This window comes from Heteronotia binoei, chromosome 21, assembly GCF_032191835.1.
Source record: "Heteronotia binoei isolate CCM8104 ecotype False Entrance Well chromosome 21, APGP_CSIRO_Hbin_v1, whole genome shotgun sequence".
Lineage (NCBI taxonomy): Eukaryota > Metazoa > Chordata > Lepidosauria > Squamata > Gekkonidae > Heteronotia > Heteronotia binoei.
In genome coordinates this window covers 81,527,004-81,540,408 of record NC_083243.1, presented here as the reverse complement: position 1 = coordinate 81,540,408, position 13,405 = coordinate 81,527,004, and the positions used below count along the sequence as shown (strand labels likewise).

General features: G+C 47.4%; 1 protein-coding gene across 1 annotated transcript in view; it reads left to right on the top strand.

Moving 5' to 3' along the window:
* Positions 1-13,405, top strand: part of LOC132589606 (cytosolic phospholipase A2 epsilon-like) — a 91,839-nt gene that overhangs the window by 61,861 nt on the left and 16,573 nt on the right. Inside the window, exons 13-16 of the mRNA XM_060262357.1 lie at positions 1,931-2,156; positions 3,738-3,852; positions 4,224-4,361; positions 12,319-12,426. Of these exons, the coding sequence (XP_060118340.1) occupies positions 1,931-2,156; positions 3,738-3,852; positions 4,224-4,361; positions 12,319-12,426 (587 nt within the window). The remainder of the gene's footprint in view (positions 1-1,930; positions 2,157-3,737; positions 3,853-4,223; positions 4,362-12,318; positions 12,427-13,405) is intronic.

Genomic DNA, 13,405 nt, shown 5'->3' with positions numbered 1-13,405 from the left:
ACCACCTCCATCCGTGAGTCTCATTTTCGTTGCCAAATCCCCAGGTGGGGGCAGGGGATCCCCCAGTTTGGAGGCCCTCCCCCCACTTCAGGGTTATCAAAAAGTAGGGGGAGGGAAATGTCTGCTGGGCACTTCATTATACCCTATGAAGACCAATTCCCATAGGTTATAATGGAAAATTGATCAGTGGGTATCTGGAGCTCTGGGGGGCTGTTTTTTTGAGATAGAGGTGCCAAACTTTCAGCATACCATCCAGCACCTCTCCTCAAGACACTCTTCAAGTTTCAAAAAGATTAGACCAGGGGGTCCAATTCTATGAGCCCCAAATGAGGTGCCTCATTCTTCATTATTTTCAAATGAAGGGAAGGAATTTAAAAGGAGTGCAGTCCCTTTAAATGTGATGGCCAAAACTCCCTTCTGAGTTCAGTCATGCTTGTCACAACCTTACTCCTGGCTTCACCACAAAGTCTCCTGGCTCCACCCACAGATTCCCCAGATATTTCCTGAGTCAGACTTGCAACCTAATTTTGACTGACTCTGGGCCCTAGCGCCAATCACAATCCAATAGGTGATGTAACCTCTTTCCCTTGTTGTTTAGACATGTGACCATGTACTGCAGATAGCAGTCCTGCTTCCCAACTCCAAGGCCAGCTGTAAGGAATTTGCCAATTAAGAAGCCCTTCTAAAGGATGATATTGGCTTCACCCAAGTGCAAGCAGTTTGTTTGAAGGTCACTCACCAACTATCTCTGTAATAAAGTATGTTTGCAGCTAAGTCAGGGTTTTCACACAGGCAATTCTTGACCAAAGGTTTGTAGGAAACCAAAGTTCTTTACAGTTCAAATGTCCACTTACAGCCAGGAGGCCCTCCTCCTCACTTTCTCCACTTGTCTCCATAAAGATCCAGATCCTGTTCCAGGATTCTTTTATTGCTGCCTCTATTCACTCCACATTCACCACAGGGTTAAGTCTTGATCTAGCTAATCCCCCAGATAGTAACCTGTTGCTCTCCTGGCCAGGAATGCTACTTCCCTAGACCATAGAAGGGCCTGATCCTTTCTGACCTCTAAAACCCAGGCTGTCCAGGTTACTGCCCTTGTCAGATGGCTGTCTCTCCTCCTTCCCTTGCTCCTAAAGTTACCAACTTCAAGGCTAGACCTGGAGTTCTCCTAAAATTTCAACTGATCTCCAACATCCTCTGGAGGGAATGGTAGAATCAAAGGGCAGGATCTGTGGCATCACATCCCTGCTGAGCACTGTCCTTTACAGGAAATGTTCTAAAATCTCCAGGAATTTCCTCAAGCCAGAGTTGACAACCCTACTCAAGGCTGCCAAAAGCCACCATGGGCCCCTAGACGAAGATTCCACCTGCCCTCCCCGTATGACCCTGATCCAAACCCAATATCATAACAAATCACTTTGCTTGCTGTTACCATCAATCTAATAAAAGAATCAGCCTGCCTGTCTATCTGTCCATTTATGGCAGGGCCAAATTTGAAAGACAAGGGAATATCCTGGCCCAGGTGAGATACACTCTGTGCTATTTGCAGTGGAAGCTATGAATCTTTGTTTGTGGGGACTTAACTCATTAGATGCTCCTGGTGGCAACTAAAATGCACCCTCTCTTGGGCTGTTCCTGGGTTTTCCTGCCATACATCTAAACCTGGGATACCACAGAGTGCAAAAGTTGGACTTTCAATTCAGTGGTCCTTAATTAAAACACTTCTTTGGCAAACATGGATGAGTTTCTATCACTGATAAATTTTATCAATGGGTGTCCTGTGAAAACTAGCACCCTCAGTGGGATTCATATAGACTTCAAAAACTCAGAACATGGCCACAATAAAGTAAAGCAATGACACAATAAAGTAAAGCAATTTTATCTTACTCTGTTCTGAACTCAAATTGGTCTTTATTGTGTTTCTTTTTAGGACAATGTCAAAATTGTATGATGATGCTAACTGGTCAAAGAAGAATTTAGAGGAGCTGATCACTGATGCCCGAAGGCATGTGAAAAAAAACAAGTTCTTTGCAAGTTTTGCCCCAGAGCGTCTGAAATATTATCTAAAAGAACTAAAGCAACGGCATCAAGAAGGCTACAGCATATCTTTTATTGATCTGTGGGGGCTCATGATTGAAGCCATGCTACGTGATGGGGTATCTAATCAATCACTCTTTTTCTAATTTCTCCTCTTTCAATTAATCCATAACCCTGATTAAAGGCATAATCCTGCAAAATTAAAGCACTTCCAAATTAGGGGTTCTATGCACCCATTGACTATATACAATATAATTTTTAGCTGGGGCATATGGCATAGAAGCTGACAAAACCTAGAATACCTCATCCCTTTAACACAATTAGGAAATGGTCTGTGAACCATTCTTTTTATTAGATTTGAATTGTACATATTTGCATTTCACTTTTAGTTTTTGTATTCCATGGCTCTTGACCCTGTTTTTTCCCCCCTCAACTCCCTACATAAAATGTCTGCATAGCAAGTGTCTAGTCATCGCATCTGAAGAAGCAGGCTATAGTCCACAAAAACTTATTCTGCAATAAGTATTGCTAATCTTTAAGGTGCCACAAACCTCCTGTTCATAGAAGTGAAAGCATCAAAAACAACCATGGATGAATTCCCCATTTTAAAACAGTTTTCCTTCCATATATGTGTAAACAGAGGTAGTGGCAAAATAGTCCTCAGTATTCCCAGCATGGTACTAAGGAGTTCTAATTTTCCAGTATGGTGGCTATTATGCAGGGGTGATGTTAACTTTTATAGTTTGTGCATGGTATCTGTAAAAGAAAGATGAACACAGCCCATGCTTTGATGCTTACTGTATATGTGATACATACTTTGAACCTACTCTGATAGTCCTATCCAATTCTTAGGCTTCTCAATGAAGAAATGGGAAATTTTATCTAATGTTCAGAGTTGTCTCCATTTTTAGAAGATGCATACATTCCAAAATACAACATTTTTTGTGTGTGCAAAGAACCTTATTTATTTATTTAGGCAATTTATATTCCGCCCTTTCCCAAAACAGTCTCCAGGTGGATCACAACATTCTAAAAACAGTATAAAACAGCAGTTAAAAACCAAATACGTAAATGTGATCAATACAGTTTGATAAATCATAACAAGTTATAAATAAATAGCAGCTCAGTTGGGCACATGTGATATAAACTGAGAGTCTAAAACAATAGATAGAGTTCATATTACAGCAGAGATGGTACCGTAGCATAGGGCCAGCCGATAGAATAGGACGCCCACTGTCTCAACCAAAGGCCTGGCAGAATAGCTCCATTTTGCAGGTCCTATGGAAAGGTAACAATTCAGTAAGGGCCTGGATCTCTAAAGGGAGCTGATTCCACCAGGCTGGGGCCAAGGCTGAAAATGGCCTGGTCCTGGTTGAGGCAAGTTGGACATCCTTCGGGTCAGGGACGGTCAGCAGATGTTGTGTTCTGGATTGTAGTGATCTCTGGGGCACATATGGGGCACTTGCTACTCTTTTTAAGAAACAATAACCTTAATGGATGTTCATTTTGAATTGAGCATTATATTTTCATTACAAATCTTCTTTATATAGAATGACCAAATGCAGCAAGGTGGATTGTTCCAGGCATATTGATTTAATGCCATAGTCCATGGTACAGAATACTAGAATTCTAGCTGCTGCTGCAGCTAACTGTATGTTTTTGCAGATACATTAACTGTTTCCCCCAATTTTCACAAACAGGAAAATCCTCATAAACTCTCAGATCAGCAGCAAGCATTAACTCATGGCCAAAACCCACTGCCTGTATACCTTTGTCTCAGTGTAAAGGAGAAATTAAGTAGCCGGGGTTTCAGAGGTAAGAGTCATGTTCTACACTTTTGCCAGATTGTTAAACCTCAGTTTCCACAGAGAGTTTAAAAAGTCTGACTCAGAAATACTCAGTGACCAATAACATTTATTTTTGAATTTGATGTTCCTCATTTTCAAGAGAACTAAAACTTTGGAGGCAATTTATGAAAATAATAACCACAAGTACATTCATTTAATTTTTCAAAAATGCTCACCATTTAGTTCTATGAGATGTATTATATTTTCAAATATATGCTTATTGCTTTGAGAGCAGGGAAACAAAATATACTTGTTATTTTGCTGTACCTTATTATAATAGGATTTCTCTTTAGTGGTGAGTAATTGCTATAGCATAACTCCCTTATGCTTCCTTTTTAGAATGGTTAGAGTTCACGCCATATGAGGTTGGATTCCAAAAATACGGCGCCTACATTCATGCTGAACATTTTGGCAGTGAATTTTTCATGGGTCATTTACTTAAAAAAATCCCAGAATCTCGGATCTGCTTCTTGGAAGGTGAATTACTTATGAAAATATTGATGGTCAGGTACACTAAATGCCATTAGCACTGTTATTGAAACTTGGGTCAAAGCAAAAAGTCACATGGCAGATTATTTAGAATTCGGTTTCAGAATCTGAACACTGTTCTTTTCAGTGATATTTGCTGCCTTTGGTGCTCCTATCAGTTAAGGCTAGCTAGGTGACAACTCATGAAAAGACCCTCTTGGCCATGGTGCCAAAACCTTGGAACCCTCTCCTCAGGGAGATTCATCTATCTCCCCCTATCATTGTCCTCTGCCAGGAAGTAAAGATTTTGTTTTGTTTGGCATTCCCCCATTAACTGTTCTTGGCCTTCCTCCTTTGTTTTGTTATGTGTGTTTGTGCGCTGATACATTTTATTGTTTTTTTAAAAAAATATTTTATATAAGTTTATTTTTTAAATTTCACTGTAATGTGTTGATGTTTTAATATTGAAACATTCTAATATTAGGGTGGGAAAATGGCATAGAAATGTTTTAAATAAATAAATAAATACTTGAGTCATCTGAAACATAAATTCACAGTGCAAAGAGATTATAAATAAAACATTTCTGACAATATTCTTCTGTATTAGCCTCAGACATGACTGTTGTCATGCATTAGTTGTATGCCTGGTTTTCCAGTTCCCAAACATTATCCAGAACATGGGGGTCACTTCCTACTACTCCTAGAAAGTTCAGTTTCTGGGGCCCCTGGGTTGACCTTCCTAGTCAATGCTGTTATTTTGGCTTACTGCAAGTGTCCCTGCATCACTGTTCCTAGGAAAGACTGCAGTCCATTTGCAGTCTTGTCTGCTGCCTTGGATGTCTTCCTTTTTCCTTGCTAATGCTTGGACCATCTTTCCTGACCATCATCAGGAATGAGGACTTTTAATAACCTTCTGATTGAAATAGAAATGAGGGTTGACAGGGCTGTAGCGTATTGCGATAGCATAAGGCGGCAACCATTTCGTTATGACGCAATAGCGTTAGTCCGCGTAGCCGGACAGCGGAGGCGACTGGGGACACCCAGGCGACTCCGCGGGAAGTGCTGAGCCCGCCAATCACCAGCAGCGGCGGGAAGTTCAACAGGCCAGGATTGGGCTGGCCTGTCGGGGAAGAAGTTCCGGGAATGTATATAAGCGGGACCCGGCCCGCGTGCTCGCTCTCTTGTAACGTGTCTCCATTAAAGCATGTTGCCCTACCAACGTCTCCCGTCTCAGTACGTTACAGTGGCGACGAAGGTGGGATTCTAGCCACGTCGGCTACACCGGAGACAGGGCAACCCACAGGCCACGATCGCCGCCGCCATCAGCATGGCTCACCAGAGCGGCACCACCGGCCACATCAAGACCTTCAACCCCGTGAATCCCGAGGCCTGGGAGTCGTACTCGGAACGGTACGAGTGCTATCTGAGGGCCAACCGGATCACAGAGGATAGCATGAAGAGGGACGTTTTCCTGAGCGTCTGCGGGGCGGCCACATTCGAGATCGCCAAAGGTCTCTCGGCCCCCGCCCGACTCACGGAGAAGTCCTACGAGGAGGTCGTCAGGCTCCTCACCGGCCACTTCTTGCCTCAACCGTCGCGAGTGGCCCGCCGGTTCCTCTTCCATAGGAGGGATCAGGCCTCAGGGGAATCGGCCACCGACTACCTGGCGGCCCTACGCCAGATCGCAGGCAACTGCAACTTCCCCCACCTGGAAGAGACCCTGGCCACGTGGGCCTACGCCAGATCGCAGGCAACTGCAACTTCCCCCACCTGGAAGAGACCCTGGTTCACGTGGGGCCTTCGCGACGAGAGGCTCCAGCAGAAGCTCTTTGCGAAGGAAGAGCTCACCCTCCAGAGTGCATTCAGCGAAGCCGTGGCGTTCGAGAGGACCTCGAGGACTTTCCCCAGGGCGAAGACGGACGCAGTCCACCACGAGGAGCTGGACCCCGACCGTCAGGACGAAGAAGCGTTCCAGTTGTGCCGCCCAGCGGGGGCCACCAACCGCACACCACAGCAATCCCGAGCCACCGATCGACCCCCAGCGGCAGAGAGAGCACCAGCCACAAAGTGCACCAGCTGCGGTGACCCCCACGACAGAAGGGACTGCCAGTACCGGACCTGGGACTGCCGGAGCTGCGGAAAGACCAGCCACATAGCGAGGGCTTGCCGGGCCAAGTCCAATTGCCGGAGGACGACCACTCACCACGAGTCGGCGGAGTTCCACTCCACGGCCTCCACCACACTACAGGTACTGAACTTGCCCCTTACCACCCCCGACAAGATCAAAATGGCGGTCCTCATTGAGGGAGCCCCATGCCAAATGGAGGTGGACTCAGGCTCCTCCATTTCCATTATAACAGAGGAGACCCTGAGAAAACTGTGCCCCCGCCAGCGGCTTCAACTAAGGCCGGCGGACTTCATACTGCAGGACTTTCAGAAGAACCCGGTTCAAATCATGGGGTGGGCCTGGGTGCAAGCTGAGAGGGGGTCCTTCAGCGGCCCGCTGGACATCCTGGTGGTGAAGCGCCAGCTTACCACCCTGCTAGGACTGGCGTGGTTCAAACCCTTGGGGATCCGCGTGGAGGGGGTGGGGCAAACCCTAACACCCAGGGGGTTCGGGGAGGTATGCCAAGAGTTCCCCGACGTGTTTGACAGTTCCCTGGGGAGCTACAAGGGGCTGGCCATTTCCCTACCGCTCGACCCGACAGTCAGGCCAATCCGGCTCAAGGCCAAGCGGGTCCCGTTCGCCTTGAAGCCAAAAATCGAGGCTGAACTGGACCGCCTCATTGCTCAAGGGGTCTTGGAACCGGTGGACTACGCCACATGGGAGACCCCCATTGTAACCCCGATCAAGCCAAACGGGGAGGTGTGGATTTGTGCCGACTATAAGTGCACAATAAATAAGGCACTGCAGGATAACCCCTACCCCGTGCCAGTGGTGAGCCACGTCCTGGCAGCCCTAGCAGGGTAAAAGATCTTTGAAAAGCTGAATCTGGCACAGGCCTACCAACAGCTTCCGGTAGATGCTAAAACAGCGGAGGCCCAAACCATTGTGACACACAGGGGGGCCTTCCGAGTGCGGAGGCTACAGTTCGGGGTCAGCGTCGCTCCGGGGATTTTCCAGAGTATAATAGACGCTCTCCTTAAAGGGATCCTCGGAGTCCAGCCATTCTTCGATGATGTTTTGATCGCCGCCTTGGACCCCGAAGAATTCGGCAACCGCCTAAGAGAAGTGCTCCGCCGGTTCCAAGCGGCGGGGCTCAAGGTCAAGAGGGAGAAGTGCTTGCTGGGGGTACCAAGGGTGGAGTTCCTAGGATTCGCCATAGACGCAGCGGGAATCCACCCAACGGAGGAAAAGACACGAGCCATCGTGCAAGCCCCGGCCCCCACCTGCAAAGCGGAGCTACATAGCTTCTTGGGGGTGCTCAATTTTTACCACTCGTTCCTCCCCCACAAGGCAGCCCTTGCAGAACCCCTACATCAGCTGCTGGACAAACAAGCCCCTTGGGTATGGGGCAAACGGCAAGCCGCCGTGTTTCAGGCGGTAAAAGACATTCTGGTTTCCAATGCGGTGCTCCACCATTTTGATGAGCGCCTCCCGGTCATCTTGGCTTGCGATGCATCGCCATACGGGTGGGCGCAGTCCTGGGGCACCAACTCCCGGACGGAAGGGAGGTACCGGTGGCGTACTACTCCCGTACACTCACACCGGCCGAGCGCAATTACGCGCAAATAGATAAGGAGGCCTTGGCAATCGTGGCGGGGGTCCACAAGTTTCATGATTATCTGTATGGGCAGAGGTTCACAATAGCCACTGACCACAAGCCGCTCTTAGGTCTGCTGGCCCCTGACCGCCAAACCCCCCAAATACTTTCACAGCGCATGTTGAGGTGGAATCAATTCCTCAACTCTTACATGTACACACTAGTCCACCGAGCCGGCAAAGCTATGGGCCACGCTGACGCGCTCAGCCGTTTGCCACTGCCCGACACAGAACCTGACCCAGCCCCAGCACACCTAGTCATGTTGGTCGAGTCCCTCCCGGAGCCGCCCCTTCATGCCGCGGAGGTTGCGAAGGCCACTGGGAAGAACAAAATACTGGCAAGGGTTCTCGACTGGGTGGTGAGGGGGTGGCCAAAAGGGAACATGGGGGAAGAGTTTAGGCCCTACAAAACGAGGAGAGAAGAGCTAGCAGCTCACAAAGGGTGCATCTTGTGGGGAAGCAGGGTGGTGGTTCCCCCCATGCTGCAGAAGCGAGTTCTAGAGTCGCTTCACGAGACCCACCCCGGCATAGTCCGAATGAAGGCTTTAGCCAGGAGCTACGTCTGGTGGCCAGGGATGGATGAAGAGATCGAGAACTGGGTTCGGAGGTGCAGTGTGTGCCAGGAGTCGCGGCCAGAGCCACCCAGTGCCCCGGTTACACGATGGGAAACCACTAGGAAACCCTGGTCCAGGCTCCACCTAGACTTCGCGGGGCCCTTCCAGGGACAGATCTTCCTGATTATGGTGGACGCCTACAAAAAATGGCTGGATGTCATTCCAGTAGCGTCCACTTAGCACCCACGGGATTCCAGACACTATTGTCTCTGACAATGGGGCGGCTTTCACCTCCGGGGAATTTCAGGCGTTCCTGCAGAGGTACCTGATCAGACACATAAGGTCAGCCCCGTTTTACCCGGCCACCAACGGACAGGCAGAGTGCATGGTCCGAACTACCAAGGAAGCCCTGGGCCGGATAGTACAGGGTGACTGGGACCACAGGCTGGCCGCCTTTTTGTTTGACAACAGGGTAACCCCCAACCCGGTGACGGGAGTGAGCCCGGCGGAGCTCCTCATAGGGCGCAAACTCATTATGAGGCTCGACAGGTTACACCCCGACCGAGCCTCCGACATCAGGGGGTCCCCGGAAACCAGGGACGCAGCCAGGGGTTTCTTCGCGGGGGACCCGGTGTTCGCCCGTAACTACGCCGGAGGACCGGGGTGGCTAGCAGGACGGGTGCTGAGGGTAATAGGGTCCCGCCACTATGAGGTGTCCACAGAGGGGGGGCCAAGTCCTACGGCGGCATATCGACCAAATGCGCCGCCGCACTTTACCGGAGGGGCCCACCGAAGCGCGAGAAGCAATGCCCGGGGGGGGAGCCAGCGAGGGATCTACCCGAGGCCGCCGAGCCAGCACCGCACCTGCCCACACCAGTGGAGGCCGGGCGATCAACAGAGCCAGACCAGCATCACCCCCCGGAGATGCCCCGACCGCAGAAGCCGCCCCCATACCTCAAGCAGCACCAAGGAGGTCAACACGGGAGGGTCGGCCTCCCGCCTACCTCCAGGACTATGTACATTAACTATGGGGGGAGGAGTGTAGCGTATTGTGATAGCATAAGGCGGCAACCATTTCGTTATAACGCAATGCGGCAACCATTTTGTTATAACGCAATACAGCAACCATTTCGTTATGACGCAATAGCGTTAGTCCGCGTAGCCGGACAGCGGAGGCGACTGGGGACACCCAGGCGACTCCGCGGGAAGCTCTGAGCCCGCCAATCACCAGCAGCGGCGGGAAGTTCAACAGGCCAGGATTGGGCTGGCCTGTCGGGGAAGAAGTTCCGGGAATGTATATAAGCGGGACCCGGCCCGCGTGCTCGCTCTCTTGTAACGTGTCTCCATTAAAGCATGTTGCCCTACCAACGTCTCCCGTCTCAGTACGTTACAAGGGCCCACCTGACCATCTGCAGGGGATGGGAGGTAGAGTTGCCAGATATAGCTTAGGAAACTCCTGGAAGTTTAGAGATGGAGCCTAGGGAGGATAGGGACCTCAGTGGGATACAATGCCATAAAGTCCACCCTCCAGAGCATCCATTTTGTCCAGTGGAATTATCTCTGTAGTCCGGAGATGAGCTGTAATTCCAAGAGGTCTCCAGGCTGACATCCTTAATGGGAATTTCTGACAGGATCATGTGAACATCTGGTCAGACCACCAGCTCCATGTACTCACTGCAGAGTTCCACAAGTACACATCCTGACACATTGATAATACTTGTGTTACAATACCATACTCAAAATATTGGAAACATGGTATATGCATTTTTCCACAACTCATACCTAAAGCATGTTAAGGGCATGATTCACTCATAGCAAGTACATTTAAATTGCCTTTAAATCTTGATGCTTAGAAGTTCTTAAATATGACTGGCTTGTGCCCTCAATTTTTCACAAGAACAATGTGCAAGACATCTATTTCTGTTGGTACCAGCATATAGATTTTTCCCCTCATTCTGTTGCAATTTGCATGGAGTCAGGCAGAAAATATAAAATGCATTTGTGATATCTACAAACAATGTAAAACAAATGGCAGCAGCTTTGAAACTGCAAATCTTATTGAAATTAGAGAATGCCCTGATTAGTTGGTGGTGGCAAGTGCCATCAAGTCACAGCTAACTTATGGCAATCCCATAGACTTTTCAAGACAAAAGACCTTTAGAGGATTTCCTACTGCCTGCTTCTGCATAGCAACTCAAGACTTCCTTAGTGGTCTCCCATCCAGGTACTAACCAGGGCCAACCTTGCTTCGGTTCCAAAGTCTAATGAGATCAGGCTAGCCTAGACCGTGCAGATCAGGGCTTTGTCCTACAGTTAAATGTTATTTTTAATTGCATTATATGCCGTGTTCTTCTTTACCAGTAGATGGTACTGTTCATTCAGAAAGTAACTACAAATTTCATGTGAAGTATTATTTCATTTGGTGTGTTCATGCATGCTTCACATACATTTGTCTCTGTGATCTCCAGGCCTCAGATTTAGCAGGAGCTCATCTTCTGAACCTTTCTGACAGTTCCCCCTCTTCCTCTCCACCCACCTTGTCCATTGAATAGTAGGTGCAGCTGTTTAACAATCCCTGGAAGCCTTCATTAACCCCTGGAAAAGCCCACATCACACTTTTTCCACTTCTTATGTGATTTTGGGCAGCGGGTAACTTGCTGGCCTTTTGACTGGGGAGAGGGCGTCCCAGGAAAGCCCCAGATGAGTGAGGCCTGCTTGGGCTGGCTGGATCTCTAGCCAGCCCAATCAGGCCTCACTTTCCTGGGGCTCTCATTTCTTCCATTGGGCTACTTTTGGCTAGGGAGGGGGCAGCATATACTAATGAGTTATGCTAATGAGCTCTGCCACCTATTTTTCTACAAAACAACCCCTGGTAATCTCTAATAGCCTTTTAAAATGAAGAAGGTGGAGGTGGAGGTGGAGGTGGAGGTGGAGGTGGAGGAGGAGGAGGAGGAGGAGGAGGAGGAAGAAGAAGAAGAAGAAGAAGAAGAAGAAGAAGAAGAAGAAGAAGAAGAAGAAGAAGAAGAAGAAGAAGAAGAAGAAGAAGAAGAAGAAGAAGAAGAAGAAGAAGAAGAAGAAGAAGAAGAAGAAGAAGAAGAAGAAGAAGAAGAAGAAGAAGAAGAAGAAGAAGAAGAAGAAGTAGTAGTAGTTAAGGATTATGCTGCTAATAATGACCAAGACAAGAGCAGCTTGCCTGAAATGCCAGAGAGTTTGTGGCTGGGGCGAGATTTGAACCAGCAATTTTCCAGTTCATACTTTCTGTAGTTGGTACACTAAACCAGCATCTCTAACTTTAGGATTGTTATAATGACTGCCAGTATTCTTAGCACTTTAACAAATTATCCTGTTGTAATTCCTGTAACAACCCCAGAAAATAGGGTGCTATTATTACCCCCATATTGTCGGGGGAAGAGAGAGACAGAGAAAGTGGCTCACCTAAGATTGGCATCATTCAGACGGGGGACTTCCACCTCATAGCCCCATCTACTGTGGTAATCCAACTGATTCACAACTAGTTTATGCTTCTAAAATACTTTTTTTCGCTGAAGGTGACTGAGAAGCTAGGTTCACAGGAATGGGAAAACATCACTTATTTAGTAAAAATTGGGTTTTTTTTGATGATTTCCTAAATGTCTTCTCCCTATCACAGGAATCTGGAGTAGTGTTTTTTCTGTGAATATCATGGATGGCTGGTTTCTGTCTGTTAGTTCAGATGATTTTTGGCAAAAGTGGACTCAAGACCGAATAACTGATATTGGCAAGTTACTGTTATATTTTGTTTCTGCTTGGTTTACTAGTATAGACAGAGTGTCTTTGTGTCTTCATACGTATGTCTCACTGTTGTGGCATTCTGCAGTTTCTTTAAAGTACTACTACAAAGAAACATTTCTTACATAATTAATTTCCATGCCTTATACACTGTAATCAACACATGCTTCCAAAATACAGCACATTCAGAGTATCCAGTAGAATATGCAACTACCAAAGTTTGCAGTCTAAATGTACACTCAACAAGGACCTGCAGCCAATCATAACTCTTTGAGTATACTTGTCTGAGACACATTTTGAAAGAAGTCTTTGCCTCTTTTACACTTCACATTTTAAGTATACCTCCCAAAAGTATGAAATGAACCATAAATTGCTTTAAAAGAAAGAAAGAAAAAAGAATAATTCCACCAGCTAGCTTCTGAAGTTTGCTAAATGCTGCCTCTCTTTCAAAATCTGAAAGTATGTAATTGGGAACAAGACCATACTGGTACAAAATATGCCTTTTGTTTTCTGGAGGAAGGACTTAAGGACCCCAGATCTTAGGGGAAAGATGGTTTGTCTCATTGGCTTAACCCAGCATTCAGTATATGTGCAAGGATGGGGACATAAAGCCTAAAGTATGTAAACTGAGTAGAAGATTATTGAGTAGACTGTGGAACACAGCTTGTACTTGACCCATTGATTGTTGCTGGACCAAATAGACTACCAGACTCAGCAGAGCCTGTTTCTACATAGGGCTATTTCCTGCATAATAGTACTTTTTCTGTGTAGTGTAGTATTAGGATATGGAAATACTCATTGTGATGTGGAAAAATGACATGATATACCATTTTGTCTATCATGGCAACAGGGAAAGGGAAAAACCATCATGTGAAGTCTGTTTCCAGTTTTCTCCACATGGTCAAGGCAACCTGTAGACTGGAGTGTCAAACATGTGGCCTGGGGGCCAAATCAAGCCCCCAGAAGGC